Source organism: Crocuta crocuta, unplaced genomic scaffold (genome assembly GCF_008692635.1).
Source record: "Crocuta crocuta isolate KB4526 unplaced genomic scaffold, BGI_CrCroc_1.0 scaffold71, whole genome shotgun sequence".
Lineage (NCBI taxonomy): Eukaryota > Metazoa > Chordata > Mammalia > Carnivora > Hyaenidae > Crocuta > Crocuta crocuta.
The window spans coordinates 1,763,165-1,786,175 of record NW_027527548.1 but is presented as its reverse complement, the minus strand read 5'-3'; the positions used below and the strand labels follow the sequence as shown (position 1 = coordinate 1,786,175).

The 23,011-nt window shown below is 52.4% G+C and overlaps 1 protein-coding gene across 1 annotated transcript in view; it reads right to left on the bottom strand.

Moving 5' to 3' along the window:
• Positions 1-23,011, bottom strand: part of CDH22 (cadherin 22) — a 76,613-nt gene that overhangs the window by 32,014 nt on the left and 21,588 nt on the right. The window contains exons 4-6 of the mRNA XM_077766654.1: positions 12,040-12,159; positions 4,030-4,197; positions 36-229 (exon numbers count right to left, since the gene is read on the bottom strand). Coding sequence (XP_077622780.1) covers positions 36-229; positions 4,030-4,197; positions 12,040-12,159 — 482 coding nt within the window. The remainder of the gene's footprint in view (positions 1-35; positions 230-4,029; positions 4,198-12,039; positions 12,160-23,011) is intronic.

Here is a 23,011-nt window from a genome sequence, read left to right as displayed (position 1 = left end):
GTGGGGGTGGGGGTGGGGTGGGGTGGGAGCCACACCTTCTGCACTACAATGATGGCCTCCTGAGTGTCGCTGTCCGTGGTGACCTTGAACACATGGCCGCCGCTGCCGCTGTCCTCCTTGAGATGGTAAGTCATGTCCGTGTTCTCGCCCACGTCTGAGTCCTCGGCCTTCACTCGTCCCACAGCCGTGCCGATGGGGGCCGACTCCTGAATGCTGAACTGGTACATCTCTGTAGGGGACACAGCTGTGAACAGGGATGGGGGCAGCCCCTACCCCGACTTCCACCAGCTTTAGGGGACAGGAGAGGGGGGTCCAGTTGGGCTCCAGGGAGGACAGTGTCTGCAAGGGGCTCCTAAGCGGGCGGTGCAAAGAGGAGGCTCCTCATTCTGACCCTGGGTTTATTTGCTGATCAGTTAGGGAACGTGCCTGCAGATCTGGGGGCTTCAGTTTCCCCATCTGCCCACCAGGGGCACCAAGGCGCACAGTGATCAAGGCCCCGGTTCTGGAGTCCGCCCTGGCTGTGGAATCCTGAGCCTTACTTTCCTCACCTGTAGAATGGAAATAATAATAGCGCCTTCCTAACAGCACTGCCATTATCCTGATGAACTTAGATGATGAGACATGGAAAGTGCTTAGTACAGAGCCTGGCACGTGGGGGCCACTCAGTACATGGAACAAACTATAAGATAATAGTGGGGGCTCCATGCTGATTTTTCTGTTGCTGTTGGTGTTAATGACGATGTTCCTTCCTTTCCATATATTTATTAATTAAGCACCTATGACATCTCAGATGCAGGTCTAGTCACTGGGGTTATGGCAACAAGCAAAACAGACCCGAATCCCAGCTCTCAGTGCTTTCCTCTTAACAGAAAGAGAAAGACACAAACAATCACATCAGTAAAACATGCAGTATATCAAATGGTGATAGGTACTTTGGAGAAAAATAAAGTAGGGGAAGGGGAAGGGAAAATACGGATGAGGGTGTGTGTGGAGTTTTAAGTCCGGTAATCAAGAAAGGGAAGAGTGTCATCTCACTGGGAAGATGACATTTTTGCAAAAGTCTGAGGGAGGTGAGGGAGTAAGCCAAGCAGATATTTGGGAAAGAGCATTCCAGACAGAGGGAGCAGCAGGTGCAAAGGCCCTGGGGTGGGTGTAATGCCTGGCATGTTTGAAGAATGGCAAGATGGCCGCTGTGGCTGGAGGGGAGAAGCAGAGCAGAGACCAGAAGAAAGGAGGTCAGATGGGACACAAACAGTACCTCGCTCTCCTCCCGGAGTTGAGGCCGAGAGGAGGGTGATTTGCTAAATGATGGGCCAGTGCAGGTGAAGCGGGGGCCGTGGAGCTGGGGATGGATACCCCGTGTGCGAAGTGACTGCCTCTAATTGATTCTCACACAACAACAGCCGGCGCGGGGCTTTTTCTGAAACAGGCTGACTGCGCCACTCCCTTGCTTGAATCCCTTCCATAGCTCCCGTTGCCCTCAGGTGGAGCTGTCTGAGACCTTTGGCCTGCCCCGCCGGACACTTGCTGCCTGGCCCCTGGCGACGTCTGCAGCCTCAGCCTCCATCTCCCCGACCCCAGCTTCGACCTGCCTGAGGTATTTAGACTGCCTCATCTCAGGCCTTCCCTCTATTTTCCTTTCTGTCGTGCCCTCCCCAGTTCCTACCTTTCTTTCAGTCTTACTGAACGTTCCTTCCTCCAGGGAGCCTTCTCAGACTGACCTCCAGGCTCTGCTCCTGTGCCCCAGGGCCACCAAGCTCAGCCCATTTTTATCAGGCTTCCCGCACTTCCCTCTCCCTTTCTGCTTCCTGCCCTCCCCTCTCTCCTCTGTCTGGGGCGTGAGCTCCTGGAAGGCAGGAACCACGTCTCTTCTTCATCGGGCATTCTCGAAGCCTGGCAGAACCCCAAACTGTCACATAAATGAAATGTGTGAGTGACTAGGGAGTGGGTGAATGCAGAAGAGTAAGAGTGATGGGTCTACGTGCACCAGGTTAACGCAAATTCAAGAGTCTGACAACAGCCAGTGTTGGTGAGGGTGTCGTACAGGGGATGTGTGCATTTTCTCACGGGGTGGAGTTTGGCTTTATTTAGTAAAGCTGAAGGTGAGGATAGCCCACGAGGTAGCTCTTCTAGCCCTCTGTGTACACACTAGGGAAATGCGTGCAAAACGGGACTCGGAGATGATCAGCAAGGTGCAACGATGTAGGGAGCCGTATTTATAACCGCCGCAAATTGGAAACAAACTAAACGTCCATCAACATAGAATAGGCACACGGTGGAACAGTATACAGCAATGAGAATGAATACATTATAGCCCCAAGCATTACATACGATTTCATACACATAATCTCAAGAGAGAAAAAAAGCAAGACACAGATAGGTTGTACGGTAGGATTCTGTTTATAGAAGGTTAAGGAAAGCAGGTGAACTTGAGGTGTGATGTCAGCTGATGCGAATGTAGGTCAAGTGACTCGAAAGCAAAGAGGTGGCAGTCACAAAAGCAGACTGTGGGTAACTCCGGGGGAGGGGGTGTGGGGGTGAGTTATGATCAGGAAAGGCACGTGGAGGCTTCTGGGGGTCTTCACTGGGGCTGCGGGAGTGTCCGCTTTAGAATTACTTGCTAAACGAGATGTTTATATTTTACACCCTTCCGTTTGGGTGCATAGCTCACGATAAAGAAGTGTTCAAAATAAATTTTAAAAAAAGACTTAGAAAAAAAAGGGGGTGCCTGGGTGGCTCAGTTGGTTAAGCATCCGACTTCGCCTCAGGTCATGATCTCACAGTTCCTAGGTTTAAGCCCCACATCAGGCTCTGTGCTGACAGCCAGCTCAGAGCCTGGAGCCTGTTTCAGATTCTCCCTCTCTCTCTGACCCTCCCTTGCTCACGCTGTCTCTCTCTCAGAAATAAATAAAACATTGGAAAAAAAAAGACTTAGAAAAAAATGTTCAAAATAAAGAAAGAATGAATAAATGAATGATTAGACGAGTTTTCCTGGGGCCCGGGGTCCCTCTTCTCTGCTCTGCCCCACGGCCTCCAGCTCAGAGCTCGCACAGAGCCCTGCACACCTGGGCACGAGACTGGGCGGTCCCCTCCCCTCTACGCGCTGCCTCAAAGCGCCCCCCTCAGCAGTGCGCCTGGGCCAGGGGAGCGGGCGGGCCCATTTCCGCGCCGGCTCTGAGTCTGGGCTAAGGCCCCCGATGATGGTGTGCTCTCAGCTAAGGGATTGGATTCCCTTATCTCGCGGGGGTCAGTCCCCTGTGGCGGGCCTAATGTGAGAGCAGCAGACCTCAAGTAATGGCTCCCTGATAGGGATCAGCCCGGCTCCCCGCGGCATTTAGTCTCTGCCAGCTTCGGCGGCTTCCCTGGCGCGGCTCGCGGCCCGAGCCTGGACAGAGGGGCTGGCCGGGCCGACGGGGAGCCCGGGGACTCGGCCAGAGCACCACCCTCCCATCTCCTGTTGTGCCAGGAGAGTGGAAAGGCCCCCCTAATTCAGAAGCACAGGATCCTGTCCTCTGGGGTCATTGTGGGCTCAGACCTGTCACTCCAGACCTCAGCCCCATGCAGCATGGGCGGACCCCGGCCTGGGTCTGGCTGCCGTCTCTGCCTGCATCCCCGTCTCCCCACCAGTTCTACCCTTTGCAAGCTTGGGTCTGTGGCAGAGCGCAGGGGGTGAGCGAGGAGCAGCGAGGGGCCGGATGGAAGCAGGGGGAGGGGAGGGAAGGTACCGGTGTTATGGTGTTACAGGCTGTGTGGGGAACCAGACTCTGAGGACTTCCTCCGCAAGAGGCATGATTGGAGGGGCACTGGGGGTAAGGGGGTGACTTGGGTGGACAGACAGACAGACAGATTCGAGTCCTTCTTCTGGCCGAAGCCAAAGGGGAAGTATGAGGTCATGCGGTCGGTTGGTGGCCTAGAAGAAAGATTGGACACCCACGGCCCCCCCACTACGGCAGCCCGAGGGGAGGGGTGCTGGGGGGTCTCCGGGACAGATGCAGATGTGACCACCTCCCCCGGGAAGGCCTCACTCACTCTGCGGGAAGCGGGGGGGGTTGTCATTGACATCGGTGACCACAATGGTGACGGTGGTGGAGCCAGAGAGGCCTCCCAGCTGGCCCGCCATGTCTGTGGCCTGGATCACTACCTCGTAGCGCTCCTGGCTCTCGCGGTCAAGGTCGGGCACGGCCGTCCGGATCACGCCTGTGGGTTAGTGGAAGTGAAGCCACAGATTGCACACCCCACGCGCTGGCGGCTGATAACGGAGACCCCGCCACGGGCAGAGGCGGGGCTCGGGCAAGTTCAGGAGGGGAGCGCAGTAGACGCCGCAGAGGCAACAGTACAGATGCGGGCTGGGGGCCAGCACACACGCCGGGGCACACTCACCCACACGCTCATGCAGATGTGCTCACACAGATGACTCACACTCACATCTGCTCAGACAGATGTGCTCTTTCATCTGTCAGTGGCACTGACCAGAGCCAGGCAAGGACCAGCAGCTTGGTGAGTGTTAAGTGAATGGGACTCCCACTCCCACTTGTGCACGACCGGGAGTCACACTCACCTGGCACATACACTAGGTACGTCTCATACACTTATACAGTACCTACACTAGAACATACGTGTGATCACATATACACCCACACATATGCACACTCACAGCTACATGTGCACACTCTTATTTTCACATCCCCCTCTCCACAATGGAGTCAGAACTGAGGTCCCTGTGCCCTGGCCCAGCCCTGGATTCTCTGTCCAGGCACTGGCTGATCACTGATCCGATGATCCTTCAAACTGTCAATGCAGGAGGGGCGGGGGCGGCAGGAATGGGGGTGACCGCAAGAATAATTCTGCCGAGCAGAAGGCCAAGCTCCTTGTCTCTCTGCCGAGTGGGAGAGCAAGGTGGAGGGGAGAGTTGATGAGGCATTGAGAGCCTCCCCCACCACTCACTCCAACCTGCCGAGTACCAGGTGGTGACAGGTGGTGCCTGGGGCCTGAGCGCCAGGTGGAGTCATGCATCAGCAGCCCCTTGATGCGCCCCATAAAACCCAATCTCCAACTCCTGATGTCCCCAAACAGCCCCCAGACTCCAATAAAGGCAACAGAATGAGGGGAGAGGCTGTAGTATGTGTGTGCGTGTGTGTGTGTGTGTGTGTATTTGCATGTGTAGCTGGGGAAGCCAGGGGGAGGGCATCAAGGAGGTGGTCCTGCTTTTGTGGCATCACTGGAGATATGGAAATGTGCCATCTATCTAATTAAGAACCGTATAGGCCCTCCATCGGCGGCCTCCGAGGCCCCTCAATAGGCTTCCTGCTGACCTCTCCTTTACTGAGAATGGTCTTCCCAAGGACAGAGGAGTCTTAGAAGCAGCTGAACTTGGGATAAATCCCAGATCTGCCATTTTTGGGGGCCATGTGATCTTGAGCAAATCCCTTCCTCTGAACCTCCTCATCTGTAAAATGGGTCAGGTACAATACCTCCCTGAAGAACAGGAATTCTCAACCTTAGCACTATGGCCATTTGGGGTGGCATAACTCTACCCACTAGATGCCAGTTGCAGGACGCTCCCCCCAACCCCAATCCTGGTCAGAGCAGGCCCTCCTTGACCTGACCCAGGTGCTGCGCCCCAACACTGGGTCTGTGAACAGGGCGCCCTTCGGGTGCTGAGGGTAGGGCCCCCGGGCTCTGCTGGTCTATCAGCTGAGGCTTTCCAGCCCCAGATAGCAGGGACTGAACTGGGAAGGTGGGCCCACCTGCATTCTCTGCCGGGCGGGGCTGGAAGGAGGGAAAGAGCAAAAGACACGAGAGAGGGGAGAGAGACGACACGGAGGCCTGGGGAAGAGAGACGAGAGGAACCTAGTGAGAAGCAGGAGGAGAGAGATGAGGGAGACAGGCACTGGGGACAGAGAAGGAGACGGGGAGGAGAGGGAACAGACAGTGAGGGAGACCTAAGGAGCCCGGAAAGAGAGAAGGAAAGAGGGGAGTGGTTAAGCAGGCAAATGCGCACTTAGGAGGACACAGAGAGGAACAGAAAGCCAGAGGCCTGGAGCGAGAGGGGCAGGGAGGGGAAGAACGGAGTGGGGAAAGAAAGAGAACGACAGAGACAGACCACAGGGAGACACAGGGCTGGGAAGGGGTGAAGAAAAGCAGTGGGAGGGAGGAAAGGAGAGAGCAACCAGACGGACTGATGGCGGAGTGACCACCAGGTCAGAAACAGGGCCTCCCGGAGGGCCCCAGTCAGAAGGGCCAGGAAGGGAGCTGAGAGGTTGGAGCCCTTGCCGCACGCTAAGCTGTGTGCATTCGCTTTGCATCCAGGACCTCACTGAACCGAGGGGCGCTGGGATTCGGGACCACTGTGCATCTGTGAGCTTGTGCTCATGCGGGGGGGAGGGGGGTCTGGGGGCGGGGCTCCGACTGAGGTCCTTGCTGTCGCTGCCACGTCTAGTCCAGAGGACGCAGGGACACTAAACGCTTTTCACTTGGAGACTGATCACGAAGGCATGTAGACGGTCAGGTCCCAGCCCCGGGACTGACTTTGGCCTTGGCCACGCGACTTGCTTTGGCCAACGGGACATCAGCAAGTGTGACAAAAGCAGAGGCTCAACTAGCCCTTGGGTGCTGGGGCCTGTTCTCTTGGAACCCCAAGACCACTGTGCTGGAAGAAAAGCCCAGGAGGAAAGGCCACACGGAGGGAGGGGCCCGGCCGTGCCAGCTGTCCTGGCTGATGGCCAGCTGACTGTTGCCACGCGAGTGACCCCAGCAGAAGAACTGCCCAGCCAACCCACAGGATTGTGACAAATAATAAATTGTCGCTGTTTTAAGTCACTGTGTCTGGGGGCAGTCTGTCATCTCGCGTAGATTGCTGACGGAGAAATCACTTTCCTGGGCCCGTCCCTCTGCCCGGCTCACTCATGCAGCTGCGTTTCCCTGGAGGCCCATCAGCTGCCTGGAGGGCCCAGTGTGGCCCCACACATACACCTGGCAGTCGGTCCTGGCTGTCAGCTGGGGCTTCTCCTGAATCTACAGGCTGGGCTAGCTTCCTCCCATGGTGGTCTTGGGAGAGGAAGCGTGAAGGCCACAAGGTCTCTTCAGGTCTAATCTGGGACTTGGTGGAACCTTGTCTCTGCTCTCAGATTTAAGGCTCCACCTCTTTTTTTTTTTTTCTTAAGTAAACTCCACGCCCAACGAGGGCCTCAAACTTATGCCTTTGAGATCAAGAGTCTCAAGCTCTTAGACTCAGCCAGCCAGGCACCCCTCAAGACTTCACCTCTTGATAGGAGCAGTGGTAAAGTCACTTTATCTAGAGGAGTGGGAAGAATTGATGGCATATTTTGTTGCCTGCTCGGTTCCGCTCCCCACTTAACCACCTTCTGCTGCTGGGAGGAGCATCCTGGAGGCTGGGCCTTTTTCCCACCAGGGCTCCAGGGGCGGGGGAGGGATTCCCAGATCAGCCCATGAAAGTCGCTCCTGAAACCTTCTGCAAATTCCTTCATTCACTCACTTCTTAGACCTACTTGCTGAGGACCTACTATGCTACTTACTATTTACTGAGGACCTACTATGCATAGGGGCCACGGAGTCAGATATGAGGCAGTACAAAAAGGAGGGACAGACTGGTTCAAGTCTCCTTTCTACCATTTACATGCTATCTGACCTTGGGCAAGTGCTTGGGTCCCTCTGAGCCTCAGCTTCCTATTCTATAAAATGGGGCTGCAATTAAATGGGACAAATTTTCCAGTGGCAGGTCTCACATTTTGGGGATGCCTTGATGATCCCCCCCCACTCCTCAAATCCTGGATCTGGGGACCCGATAAATACGTTTCATGAGGGTGGAGATTCATACTGGCCTTGTTCATCATCTGATGGGTAGTAGGTGTTCAATAAACATCTGGACTGCCCGGCCTACTGCCACAGACCCTCTGTCTCCCCTCTCCCAGTCTGGGTGTCATTGTCTGTTGGTGTCTGGCTTCTCTGTTGGAACAAAAGCCCCGTGGGGGCAGAATCCAGACCTAGTTTATCCTCCTGACCCCAGGACCTGGCACTTAGAAGGTCCTCAGCCAAGGGTTGTTTCATCCATCCCAGGAAAACAGACATGTCTGTGCCCAGTTGAGAATCTTCAGCAGGTATCTTGAGTCTTGCTATTCCTGCGGGGGTGGTGGTAGTGGGCGGGGGCTGGGGATTAGAACCTGGCCTCTGCTCTCTGCAGCCTTGCTCTCACCCATCGCCCCCAGCTCCAGCTCTTGTCCTCGCCACCCCCGCTGTCCCCCCCAAATTCTGCAGAAGGGGCCCTGGAGCCCAAGTGATGCCTCATTAGCCCGCAAATGCCATCCCTGTAGCCCCTGTGGGGGGCTTGCTGGCAGGCCTGGCCTTTAAAACACACAAGTTAATTCCTCTTCTGGCACTCGGCCTCATGGCACCCCGCCTCCTCCTTTCCCTCACACCTTCCTCTCAGGGCCCGTTCCGGCGCTGCTCCCTGCTATCTGCACAGCGAGAACAGACTGTACCTCGCAGCAGCTGCTAAATATAGACCCGCATCAGCGGAATATTCCTGGCTGGGGAAATAGAGCTGGGGCTGGGNGGGGGAGGGCCATCTGGGCCTTCCTGGGAAATGTCAGCAAAGACCTTCGCAGACTGAGAAAGTCGAGGACCCTAGGACAAGGACCTCATGTGCGCTTCTTCACCTTCCTTGCCCGGCGCCCACTTGCCGGCCTCGAGGGAGCTGTTCCTGGCCCGCCCCCTGGGCTCCACGGCCTCCCACTTGCCTAACTCTCTGCAAGAGGGGACTCTCTTGCTTAGAACCTGGTCACCCTCCTCACTGTCTTGGAGTCTGGTCTTCTATCTGCTCACTCCTGGCCCCTCCCTTCTTTCCACATCCTGTCTCTTCCTCCCTTTCTGAAAGGGATCACATCTAGGGCCCCCTAATCAGGCTGAATGAATGAAGGCTGGTACCAGATACTGCGCTGAGCACTTCATATGCTTGCTGTTCCCCTGGCCTGCCCGCTCCCTCCTAGATACCAAGAGACTCATACTCTCACTTCACTCATGTCTCTGCCCAAGGTTACCTCCCCAGAAAGGCCTGTCCTGATTTCTTCAGCTAAGTCTATCCCCTTACCCTGCTTCCGGTAGCTTCCTAGCACTTGTTGCTACCCGACGTTCTGTTACACATGAATATGCTTACTGTCCGTATTCCCTACTTGGATGAAAGCTCTGCGGCGGGAGGGTCTTAGATTTGCCTCCTGCTGTATGCTCAGAGCCTAGAACAGAGCCAGGCACTTAGTAGGCACTCGATAAAGAGTTGTTGAATGAATGAAGGAACTCTCCCGTTGGACCCTCACAATAATCATGTGAGATGGGAATTTATTATCCCTCTTGTGTGCATGGGAAACCAAAGCTTAAAGAGCCCCAGTTATTCAGAGAGCTCTGGGCCCCTATTTCAGATGACCCCCTAGACGTTCTAAATGTTTCTTTCCTCCCCTTCGCTCATCTTAAAGCCACTATGGTTCAAATGGAATTAATTAGCTCTGCACCAGATGCCAGGGCACATTCACTCATTCTTCTGCTCCTAGTTTTCTTGATCCACATTCCTCCACCTGTTTCTCTAGATGGGGCCCCTTCCCACCCACAACCCAACGTTGGGAACCCCCAGATTCTTCCCTCAATCTAGTCCCCTGCATTCATCCAGGTCCCCAAGGTTTGCCCTTGGCAGGATCTCACTGTCATTCTTCATTCTCCCTCCTTAGCACCTCAACTAACCCTCACCACCAATCCTGTGTCATCTCTGGCTCCCTAACTAGATGGAGCAGGTTAAGGAGCATGGGGGCTGAGAAAAGGCGCAGGCCTTGGTGTCTGTCCTTTGGGGCTCTCTGTTGGGCACCCCAGGCTACTGAGTCTCCCTGAATACAATTCCTGCCTCTGAGCCATGCTATAGAGAGCAGCCCGAGGGATCTTGTTAAAATGAAAACCTGAGCATGTCACTTCCCTGCCTAAAAGTCATCAATGAACCCAGAGTGTGGGTGAGGAGGACAAAACAGGAGCCTTCCTATGTGGCTCTCGGGAGTGTAATCTGGTACATTTCGGCATTATCTAGCCAGATTCCAAATGCATGTGCTCTTTGACCCAGCTTTTCCACTTCCCGAAAATTATCCTGCAGATATACTCACACAAGCACAAAATGATATATGTATGAGGTTATTCACTGTAGCATTGTTCGTTGTAGCAAAAGATTGGAAACAGCGTAAGTGTCCATCAGTAGGGGACTGGTGAAATAAATTTTAGTGTATCCACAACAGCTGTTAAGTAAAAGAATGAGGAAGCTCTTTATGTACTGATATAGAATAATCTTCAAGATGTATTGTTAAGTGAAGAAGGCAAACAGTGTGTATAGTGTGTGTTTATAGCTACCCTTTGTGTAAAAAAAATAAAACAAGTACATGTACCTATTTTCTTGTACATGCATAGAATAGCTCTGGAAAGATATCCAAGAAAATTACATTGTTTGCCTTGGGGACACAGACTGGGTGGCTGGGGGACTGGAAGGGGTGAAGAATTTCCACTAAATATGTTTGAACTACTTTTTGAATTTTGAACCCTGAAATGTGTTATCTATTAACAAAAAAAAATTAATATTTTCCAAGTGAATGAGTCCAGAATCTCATAGAATATATACACCAAGTGGCTACCTGTGGGAGCTGCAATTACTGGAGATGAGGGTAGGGATATTTTTCTTTTTCTTTCTTTCTTTTTTTTTTTTTTTTTTTACATTTTTAAATGTTTGAGAGTTTCCGAAAATTGAGTGTCTCCTTACTTTTGTAAGGAGAGAAAAAATGACAAAGATACTATGTGTAAGATAATACAATTACAACTGTGTTCATAGCCTGGAATCCTCAACCCCTGACCCCAACGAAACAAACACACAAACAAAAGCCCAAAACCCAGATCCACCACACACGTACACCTTCCCCCATTGCCCTTTGAATAAAATCCAAGGTCTTGAGCCTGCCTTATACTGGGCCCAGTCGGGCCCCTGCCAGCCAGCCCACATCACATCTCAGCCTGCCTGCTTCCCCCGGTCCTGGGTTGCTTACAATTCCCCTCATGCCTCAGGCTGTTCTTTCCCTCCTAGTTCTTTGCCTGCACCATGCCCTCTGCCTAGAATGCCCGTCTCTAAATCCCGTTCAGGACCACGCTTTCTTAGCCTTTGGGGATCCGCTGCTACCACCTTCCAGAACCTTGCATCCTAATTGCTCATGCAAGTGCCCCAGCCCCCACCGGACTGGGAGTCCCAAGATGGCACCGGATAAACATTCTGTGCTGTGACGTCTCACCTCCCGCCTTCCCTCCTGCCCTGCCCCTCCCCCCGCAGGCACCGGGAGAACACCGCTTGGCATCAGCAACCGCGCCCCGCTGTGTGACCTCAGCGCAGCCCTTCTCTTGTCTGAGCCTCAGTCTCCTCCTCTACCCTCCCCACCACTCTGGCAAGGCCCCTCAGAGACGTAATCCGGGGACTGTGTTTGGTGGTGTTGGGGGAGGGAAAAGAAGCCAAGAAGCCATTCTTCTCTAACGGGGTCCTCCCAACAGATCCTTAACAACTGCCCTTTGAACAGAGCTTTCACAGCTGCTGAAAAGACGCCCTTCACCAGCTGACTCCCCCAAACGACACGTACGAACCACCCCTTAAGGGCTGCAGACAGTAGCCTCAGTTTGGCACCAAGGACGAGAGGGCCGCTTGGTTTGGACCTCTGAAGTCCCTTCAGGGCGCCCCCTGTGGCCGCATCCTGCATTTTTGTTTCTCTGCCAGTCTTGCAGGCGGCCCCCGGCCTATTCTTTTCTGTTCCTCAGCCTTTCCCTTTCCGTCTGGCCGCCCTTCCCTCTCGGCAGCCCTGGAACCAGCAACACGCCCCCCCGCCCCCAGCTCCGGTCCCATCCTCCGCGTGGTCTGGATAGAAGGCTGATCACAGACGTTGGCCCGCCCCCGGCCCCGCCCCTTCGCGCCCCTCCTCCGGTCCTGCCCAGGCCCCGCCCCTCTGGCCCGGCCCCGCCCCTCACCGGTCTTGGGGTCCACGGTGAAGTGGTGCTCGCCGTCTAGCACGCTGTACACCAGCCGGGCGCTGCTGCCGTACGTGGGGTCATCCGCATCCGAGGCCATCACCTGCATCACCGACGTGCCTGGGCCCGGGGGACCAAGCGAGACGGGGGTCACCTGGGGCCGCTGTGCCTGTCCTCCCCACCCCAGGGAAGCTGGGGGAGGAGATGCAGGCTGAAGGTCATGGAAACTAGTTCCCTCACAGTCCCCATCCCCACACCGACTCCCAACCCTCTTCCTGATCTGGGGCCTTCCTGTGGCACATGCACCACCATAGAATGAGAGCAGGATTCAAGTCTCCCTTTGGTGGCTCCCAGCTGTGGGACTCTGGCAAGAGAAAGCGGCCTTTCTGAATCTGTCTCCTTGTCAGTAAGTAGGNGGTAGTCCTGGGTTTTTGAGGTTGAGGGAATGTATTTGAAACTCTCAGGGCAGACCAGGCTCAGTCTCTCAGTGGGTGGTGGCAATGGTCATCTTCACCAGTTAAGGTCATAAGGTCAGAGTGAGCGCCAGGACTGGAAACCAGACACCTGACTCCCAAAGCAAGGGTCTTTCTACCCACTCCAGCCCCTCCTGATTTCTCAAGGGAATTCTGTTTCTTTCCTCCGGCCCCCCTTCTTCCCCCTCCCCCAACCTGATGAGAGTTGGGGCAGCCGAGGATAACCAAGTTCACTGGGACTCAGAGGCCAGTGTCACTTGAATCTGGGGCAGAAGGATGGCAGGCCCCAGCATTCCTTTTGGAAAGTAGTTGTCTGTGAGCCCTCCTGCCCTCTTCACCCCTCACCGTAGGTGCCCAGACAGTCCTTGCCCCCAGGAACACACACACACACACACACACACACACACACACACACACACACACCACACACAACACACACACAGACTTCTCTACATGCTCTACACGCTCCGCACGTAGGCTGCCGGGAGAGTATAAATTGGATAAAAGTCCATCAAACAGCGGCAATTAAGTTATTGATTTTCGACGCTGCCTCATTAAACTGGGAGCTTCTCTCAGCCTGTCCCAGAGATGGCTCTAATTTGACATCATGTTCAATTTGACGAAATCAGGGCTTGGGACGTGAAGCTGGACAGGATGGTGGTGAGGAGAGGGGGGAGGGGTTGGATGGAGAGGCAGGCAAAGCCTTCTGGGCCATCTGAACCTTTCCAGAAAGCAGGGGGTGAGGTAGAAGACCCAAGGGGGAGTCTTGGAGGCTCATGATATGACCCAAGGGGATGAGACTCAGACCTCACTTCAAGCAGATGCCCTGCTAGGGAGGGGATGGTGAGGTTCTGGGTGGGGCCCTCCTGCGGCTGGGGTTGGACTCTGGGCCAGCAGGGTGGCATGCCAGGAGGTGAGGCCCATTCACTGCTCGGCTAATGAGTGAGGCTCTGGAAGTGCTACTGCAGCAATTCTGCTAAGCCCAGCCCGCTGCCCGCCTCTCCCGCCTCCAGCCTCGGGCCCTCCATCATTCCAGACAGACACATGTATTTATTTTTCACTCTTTTGCATTTCTCATTTTCCTCTCTGTGTCCCCCCTCCCAGTCTGAGCCTCCTAAACCAGCCCTGCAATGCGCCTTTCTTTGGCAGCTCCAGCTCCATGTCAACCATGTCGGGGTTGCCTAGAGAAGCTAGGGAAGGGATCTGAGCAAGCCCCCTCCCTCTTGATGCTTGGTGCCTAGGGTCTCCTGCCCAGAGCCAAGGACATAACCCCAGGTGCTTCCTATTATACAGAGAGAGGAGAAAGGAATAAATTCCTATTGAGCACCCACTACATGTCCAGCCTCACTAGCCACATAAATCCATTATCTCTAATCCTCATAGTATTTCTGAGAGGCAGAGAGGGCCCCCTCTAGGTTATAGGTGAAGAAACAGGTTAAACAGGTAAAAAGATCTGACCAAGAGCACAGAGAGAGGAAGTGTTGGGATTTGAACCCAGGACTCTCTGAGACCAAAGCCCTCCTGGGTGGCAGGGTCAACACAGGCAGAATGGCTCTGGGGATGGTGGCCCAGTGTACTGAATCATGATCGGTGATGACTCTGCCACTTATTATCAGTTTGACCTTGAACATGTCACAAATCCCTTTGTGCCTCAATTTTCTCATTTGTGAAATGAGGATGATAGTACTACCAAATTACTGGGATTGTTCTGAGAACTCAAATAGATTTCCATGCTCAGCACCGAGGACAGTGCCTGGCCCTTGCCAAGAACTTCATAAATGCAGGTTGTTGTTGTCTGGGGAGGCAAGGCATGCCAGTATACAATAGTACAATCATGCCTCCCTCACAGACATACTGAAATGGGAGAAGATACATAAAGCTTCAGGCTCATGGTGGGTGCTCAATAAATAGTAGCTGTTGTAACTGTTATGAGAGAGGGTCTCCCTGTCATCCCCCTCTGCCTGTTCCCCCTCACCCTTGGACAAGGCACAATGTCAGGCTGAGTGACTCCCCAGGGACATGGCTGATCTCTCTCTCTCTCTCTCTCTCTCTCTCTCATTCTCTCTCTCTCTCCCTGTCTCGCTGGCTGCATCCCAGGGACTCCTGCGGGGATGATGGAATCATTTCCCCAATCCGGGATTCTTTATTGCAGCCATTACAGTTAATGCCGACACGTGGGGATGGTGAAGGGTCAGTGATTCACCACTAGCTCCCCTGGCTCCAGACCCCCTCCTACTTTCTTCACAAGTCAGCAGCAGCCCGGAATGGGCAGATAAAAGGGTGCCAGGCCTGTGGCTGCTCTAAGGCCACCCCGGGGTCATCCTCTCTACATTCAGCAGTTTGTGTTTTATAATGGCCATCACGCCCAATCCCTCTTTAGTCCTCAGGTGAACTCTATGGTGTGGAAGCAGTGGTATGCTGGTAAGTGTTTAACCATCGGCTCCAAGGGGTAGACGGATGGGGTGGAATGCCCTGCTTTGTAGTGTTTGTTGATTTCCATGGTGTAAATACTTTCACCAGGGCCAGTTTCAAGCTATCAACTGGCTCACAAAACAGAAAATCAATATTTGCCTATTGTGAGCTGATAGGAACAAACACAGTACAATCCTGCATCATTCCCATTTTACAGATGAGGAAACTGCTACACACAAAGAAGGATGAAAATGTGAATTACTAATAAGTGATAATGAAACCCACTATTATATATCATTATTTGATAATGATAGATTACATTTATTGAATACTTACTTTGTGCTAGATACTATGATAAGCCACTTATGTATATTATCTCACGGAATTTGCAAAATAAGCTTGAAGTAAGCTCTACTAAGATTTCCACTCAACAAATGAGGAAATGAGGCTGAGTGAAGTAATGAAGCCCTTTGTGCCTCAATTTCCTCATTTGTGAAATTAGGATAGTATTACTCCCAAACTCTCAGGATCATTGTGAGAACTCAAATAGATTCCCAAGTTCAGAACCGAGGACAGTGCCTGGCCAAATTCACCTGGCAAGAAGCAGTATTCAAACCCAGGACGATCTGATATCAAAACTCACATGTGTCTGGCCTTCTAAAATAGGAGGTCAATAGGAGTAGAAGTAGACAGGCAAGTAAGAGATGGAAGGGTCAGAGAAAAGAGAGGGAGGGTAGAGGAGGGGAAGGGCAAGGAGCTGCATTCAGGATTCTTCCTACCCGATGCTGGTTCAAGCTCAGATGTGCAGAAACTGGACTGGGATTGACTAGGATGAGCTGCTCGCTGTCCGTGGTGCTTATGCCAGCCAGCTGTTGAGCTACATGGGGTTAAGTAAGGCCTATATCCAGGCTGCCTAGGAAGGGTTGCCCAAATGATTCTTGGGTAAACAGGATCCCAGAGCCTAGAGTTCCATGTGGAATGTTAGATATGGAAAAGCTGGTCCTTGGAGAGCACAGAAACCAGTATTTCTCAACCTGGCTGCACATTAGAATCTCTTAGGAGCTTTAAAATAAAACTGATGCTGAGCCCCACCTCAGACCAATTCAGTAGGGCTCTCCTGGGGTGGAGCAAGGCAAGCATATTTTTAAAAGCTCCTGCAGTGATTCTAAAGTGCATCCCAGGCTAAGAACTGAGGACCCAAACCAAACCCCTGATTGAACTGATGAGGAAACCGAGTCATTGAGCCTTTGCTCTCATGATAGACTCTCCCAAGGTTCTATCATTAGTGAGTGGTAAGGAAGGATTCAAACCCAGGTCTGTGGAGCCAGCATGTCACACTCCTGGACTCTGTGCCTGCACTGAAACCGAAACCTGGAAGGAAGAAGCAAGGATGACGCATGCACTCAGTGCTCCTCCCAGGCAAAATCAGCATGAGACATCAGACTCTCCTGCAAGGAGATGAGACTGGGCTTTGGCACCAGTGTGTCTTGGGTTCAAATTCCACCACTTCCTCACTCTGTGCCCTTGGTCCACTCTTTCTCCCTGTTTGACCTCTTTCCTCACCTTTAATCTAGAAGGGGCCCCTCTGCCTCTCAGGGATGCTCTGAGGACTAGAGATGGTGGATTTACATCGCTGCTAAAACTAAATATGTAGCAGTGCTCAGTCATTTATTCCTCTCTCTGCATGGTCAGAAGGTCTCTGGGGCTGTGTCTTTGGCCTGGAGCAGGAGATACCTGGGCACCATTATCAGGAGGGAGGGGGCATAGCCATCCCTCATCTCTGGTTTATCTGGGTGGCTCTGACATGGTCTGTCATGGAGTCAGAGCTGGAAACCATAGCCTGATTTCCTTTCTTGTCCCTTAAACTTGACTATCTGGGAGGTCCAGCTGAGGCCCAAACTTGGGCTCTGGAGCTCCCAGGAGGAATCCCAGTGGGCTCAGGGAGGAGGTGGTGCTTTGTGGAGGGAACTTTAAGGAAGTCATCCCCGCTGTGTGGCTGTGGGAAAACTAACTCGACTGGGCCTCAGTTCCCCTTCGGTAAAACTGGAGATAACACCTCCTCCTTCCTGCCTCCCTGGGTGAGGGAGGCCCTTTAATGAGATGAAAGAGATGAAGCACTTTGGAAAAGAACAGAGTCCTCAAACGAGGTGACCAAGTGTCATTATTATGAAGATGTTTGTAATTATTACCATCCTGCCTCTTCCCTACCTCCCTTTGCTGTCCTGCTGGGCCTGGGGAAGCCCTCAGCTCACATTTAGCTTCTCAAACATTTATAAAAAATGAGTCCCACCCCCTGCTGCTGCCAGAACTGCGCGGAATGCTTTCTATTAAAAATTAAAAACCACTTGTCGAGTCCCTGGGAACGTTCAGATTACACGGGAAACAAACCCCTTCTCAAACTCTCCCTCCCAACTCCCTCTTTGATCATCACTTACAAAGCTGGCTCAGTGGGCTGGCCTCCACTGCTTCCGCCAGCCCAGCCAGGGCAGCCTAATGATATGCTGGAGACGCAGGAATGTGGCTGCAGGGGAGGGAGGGGGAGGTCAGGGAAAGAGGGGTAGGAGGCAGGCCCAGAGACCAGTGGCAGAGAGGGTGGCACTGAGAGGTGGGGGTAGAAAGCGGGTCAGAGACAGAGAGACAAGGGATTAGAGGGGCAGAGATTCAGAGAGATGGGCAGGGAGAAAGTGGGAAAACAGATACTCAGACATATGGGGAGAAATTAGGACAGAGACAGAGAAATGAGCATCAGAGAGGCAGAGATACATAGAGACAGGGAGAAAGTGGAACACAGAATGTGACAGAAAGAAGTAGAAATGCAGAGATAAAGTCAGAAAGGAGACTTATATAGAAACAGAGACAGGCAGCGAAACATATTAAGCAAGAGGAGAGTGGGAGAGAGTGGGAGGGGGGACAAATAGAAGAAGCAATTTTGGCTCGATTGGATGAGGCCGCCCTGTGTTACAAACACACTTCTCCAGGGTCTTCAGGGATCTCTGAGGCACTGTCCCCTCACTTTCTCCTCATAGCTCCCAGCCATGGACTCACCCATGCAGGTAACCCTTGAATATTTGTGGGCTCTAATCTGTCCCCCCGGAGAGAAAGGACTCTTCCATTCCAGTTTGAGACACTTATGCTCTTCTGTCCTTTCCACATTTAAACAGGACCCTCTAGGAAGTAGTCTGGTTTTGTTTGTTTGGGGCAGAGACATTGTAAGTGCCTGCGATGCATCCCTCTGCCTGTTGCAGAAAACAAACTCTTTTTTTTTTTTGCTTATAATTCAGTTCGACTCAGTCATCCAACATCTACAGAGCACCCACTGTGTGTCAGGATGGTGGTTTTGTCGCTTTTCCACGGGGCCTGGCCTAGAGATGGTGCTCGTGTTTGTTAAATAATTTGTTGATGGAAACGACCAAGAAAGGCATGGACACACTCCTCACTGTCCAGGTTCCCTGGACCACGGGGGTGACTCCCGAGGGTCAGGGCCTCTGCTCTTCTCCGCCACCTCTCCTCACCAAAAATCTCCTGTCCTGCCCCCCCGCCCCCGATCCTGGGTGGTGAGAGTCAGTGCCGTTGCTAGGCAAGGAGATATTGCACATATAGATCTTCCTGGACTTTAATTAAAAACATCTTTAGAAGTTGTCTCTGCAGAGGCCAGCGATTGATTCCTGGCTTGGGCCTGAGGGCTGCTGAGCTACACTCTCTCTGGCTGCAGACAGGACAATCGGAGGCTCCCAGCTTGCTGCTGCTCTCCCCAGATGAGACCCTTGGGGAACACACTGCCTCCTGCCTTCCTCCTTTCCTCCCTGACCCTACCCCCTGCCCCAAGCACACGATTCAGCAGTCAGATAGTGTGCTCTTCCAATTTTATCTCCTCCCCCTCACGAGCCTCAGTTTCTTCAGCTTTGAAATGGGCATGTCAACACCTAACCTGAGAGCTCCTGGGGGAATGAAGTGAGATCACAGATGGGAAAGTTCTTTTTGCAAGCTGTCAGGTCCCTGTGCATGGCTGTTTCCCACACAGGCTGAGGCCAGTGGTTAGGGTTCTGTTTCTGGGTTCCGGGTCTGGTTCCGGCTCCAGCTCTTTACTCTGGAAACTCAGGCGAGTTACTTTACCGCTCTCTGCATTTATTTCCTCATTGGTTAAATGAGGACAGTGTTACCTGCCCTGCTTATTCCCCAGGATTGCGAGAATAAAGGGAAATAGCTTGGTGAAAGCAGTGTTGGCTGACAGCTGTTATTTAGTAAATGTCCCGAGAAGCGCAGACTGTACTACAAAACAGCCTTTTTCCATCTCTTAAAGATGCCGCTCACAGAGGAATTGGAATACATGGAAAAGCCAGCAATGGCAGAGCCCCTGCCCATTTCCACAGTCCACTGAGCCCCAGTTCCAGGGTCCAACAAGGCCAATCCTATGCCAGACGAACCACCCCATTCTCTCGCCTTTGCTCGCAGCAGACATCACTAATCGATTGCGGCGTTTTCTCCCGCGTTTGAATGAGGCCTCAGACTCCTCCTCAACACAACCCTACAGTCACTACCAATTGACCAGAGTTGACCCCAGAGATGAAACTGATCTGACACCACTTTGAGGTCAAGGGGAGTGTCTTTGCCTCCCCACATACCGAGCAGAGTTGCCATGTACACAGTAGGCACTGAAACATGTTTATTGAATTGAAAGCAACTGCTTATTTTTCTACCCCCCTTGGGGCTATATATAAAGTAGGTGCTAATAAATGTTTGCTAAGTTAGGTGACTCATCTTTGCAACCCTGACAGAGCCAAGTACACTGGAGGCCTTGTACATAATGGGTGTTAATAAACATTTGTGGATTTAATTCAATTACTTATCTTTACATCCCCTGCAGTGCCCAGAATAAAGTAGTGGCTAATAGATGTGTGTTGGATTGAACTTCTCATTTCTGTGTCCTCAACAGTGCCAAGCATACTGTCTTATACGTAGTTGGCATTAATAAGTAGGTGAGTTGAACTGGGCATGAAAGTCTTGCGGAGTCTTGCTGTCCCCTGGATAGGTTGTGACATTCACGGGTGGGGGTCTGGTGCCCCCAACATGAAGAGAGTGTCTTCCAACTCTTTTCTCTCAAAACTCACTCTCTTGATTTCATCCAGCCTCGAGCTTTACATTCCTTCTCTCTGCTGACAGCTTCCAAAGTTGAATCTCTGACCCTGATCATGCCCCTCACCTCCAGACTCAGAGATCCAACTGTCCCCTTGACAAGTTCACTTGCATTTCTAGGACACATCTATCTTAATATTCACATGTCCGAGAGTGAAGTCTTAATTTTGTGCTGTAATCTTGCTCTTTCTGGAGCATTCCCCAGCTCAGCATCATTCTTGCCTTGTCTTTCTCCCCCCCCCCGGAATATCCAATCCTTCACAAATCCTGTTGACTCCAGCCTCAACATACATCCAGAATCCCATGCCTTCTTACCCCTACACTGGTCCGAGTCAGCCTCACCTTTCGCCTACACGATTGCAGCTGCCTCCGCACTGATCTCCCTACTTCCAAGCGTGTGCTCGAAAGTCTATTCTCAACATGGTGGCCAACAAGTTGGCCTTAAAAACTATAAGCTAGGGGCGCCCGGGTGGCTTAGTCGGTTAAGCATCCGACTTTCGCCCAGGTCATGATCTCGCGGTTCGTGGGTTCGAGCCCCGCGTCGGGTTCTGTGCTGGCTGCCAGCTCAGAGCCTGGAGCCTGTTTCAGTCTGTGACTCCCTCTCTCTCTGACCCTCCCCTGCTCACGCTGTCTCTCTCTCTCTCCTAGAAATAAATAAAACATTAAAAAAAAAAACAACTATAAGCTAGATCATGTCACTCACAGCACTCAGAGCACAACCAAAATCCTTTCAGTGGTGACAACGTCCTATATAATCCGGCTTCCAGTACCTCTTCTGATCTCATTGAACACTCTCCCCTTCTCATTTACTCCTCTTCACCCACAATGACCCCTTGCTATTCCTCAAACATGACAAACACACTATGCCTCAGGACCTTTGCACTTGCTGTTCTCACTGCCTGGACATTCTTCCTCCAGCTTAGTGATTCTCCAAGTGTGGTCCCTGAGCCAGCAATAGAAGCATCACCTTGGAGTTTATTAAAAATGCAAACATTACTAATAGCCCAGAGCTACTGAATCAGAAACCCTGGGGGAATAGGGGCATCAGTCTGTATTTTAACAATACACTGTAATGTGGATGCAAGGCAAAGTATTAAACCACTGTTTCGCACAGCTCCTTGGTTCCTTCAAATGTCCTCTTTTACAAAGAAAGGCCCTCCCTGACTCTATCTAAAATAGCACTCCCCCAACATAATACCCAATTCCCTCAGCTTCACAGCACTTAGACCACAGGGCTGATAATACATTGGCTTTATTTCTTTCCTGTGTTTCTCCTGCACTATATGTATGTAGGTTTCCTAAGAATCCTCAATGCCTGGAACAGTGCCTGGCACAGAGTAGGCACTCAATAAATATCTGTTGCATGAATGAACCCCTTCAGGGCTTAGAAGAAAAAACTTTGTGCCCAGAGAGAGGCAGGGACTTGCCCAAGGTCACGGAGGGAGGCAGGCCTCCTGACTGTCAGCGGCAGGGCCTGCTTCCCTGCATCAGGCTCGGCTTGGCTGGCGTGCCCCCTCCTCAGAAGCGTGGCTCACCGGAGGCCCCTGGCACACTTCCCTTCCTTTTTAAGCTGTGGGTGGTTTAATTTGCGAGCGCCACTGCCTTTCATGTCCTGAGCTGAGCCCCTGTTCCCTCTGATCTCCAAAGCCGCCCAGACCCTGGTGCTGCTTGTCGGCCCTGCCCTCCTCAGCCCAGATCAGGAGGCTCAGTAATTGTGACTGATTTTCAAAGCTGCCTGGAGTCTCGGCACGCACCCCAGTGTCAGATTTGCTTCCCCTTCAAAAAGTTGCTCAAATGAAATAAACTAATTTAATTTCTGCTTCCTCCCTCCTCCTCCTGGGTTCCTTGGTTTGTCCGAGTTGAGTCCCAATGCCTGACTCTTCCCTGAGCCGGATGTCAGAGTCAGTAGGTTGGGAGAGTATCCTTAGGCTGATAGTCATGAACCTGGGCCGGGGGAGGGGAGCTGGCTCTGCCTCCAACAATCTGGGTGACCTTGACTGTGTCCTTGCCCTTCTCTTGGCTTTAGTTCCCCAAAGTCTGACACAAAGACCCTTGCCCCTCCAACAGTCTGGGACCCAAGCCCTGACTTGTTCAGTCACTGACTTGCTACGTGACGGTAGGTACACATTTTCTCCTCTCTGAGCCTCAGTGTTCCCATCTGTTCAATGGGGATGCTACCATCAGTCCTACCACCTCTCAGAATTGAAGTGGGGAGTGAAGTGACGGACAAGCGCCTGGTGGATACCTCCCTCTGAGTCCCCTGTTCCCACTCGTTCTCCAAACTGTAGTAGAGGGGGCTTTCTAAATGCCCATTGCTCCCTTAAGTCTTTACCATGTTCGGCACTTCCCTCAAGTCAAAGTATGGTTCTTGCCTCCTTCTCCAGCCTCATCTCTTACCACCTTTCCGGTCTTTTCCACATGGAGATGTGTAGGTCCTTTTGGGATGAAAAGAGGCAGGGCCAGAGTTTGAGTCGGTGAGTAGGGGCTGCCGGACCAAGGAAGTCAGAGGCTTGAGCTGCCCCTGACTTGCTGTGTGACCGTGGACACATCACTGGCCCTCTGAGCCTCAGTTTCCCCCATTTTCAAAATTGATTTCTAAGTAACCACTGGGCTCTGAAAGTCCATGGGTCTTTGTTACTGACAAACTTCCAATGTATCCGATGTATCTCTCCCTGAGCCTGTATATTGAAGTGTCTTTGCAAGATCTCCACGTGGCTGTCTAATCAGTACTTCCAACTCAGCACGACTGAAACCAAACTCCTGATTTCCCTCCGTCCCCCAGATCTGCTCCTCCCGCTGCTCCTCCTGTCTCAGGAAATGGGAATCCCATCGATTTAATTGCCCAGGTCAGAATCTCCGTAGTCATCCCTGAATTGTCTTTCTCTCACACCCTACATCCCGTCCATTAGCAAATGCTTGCAGCTCTACTTTCAAAATATACCTCAAAGTCGATC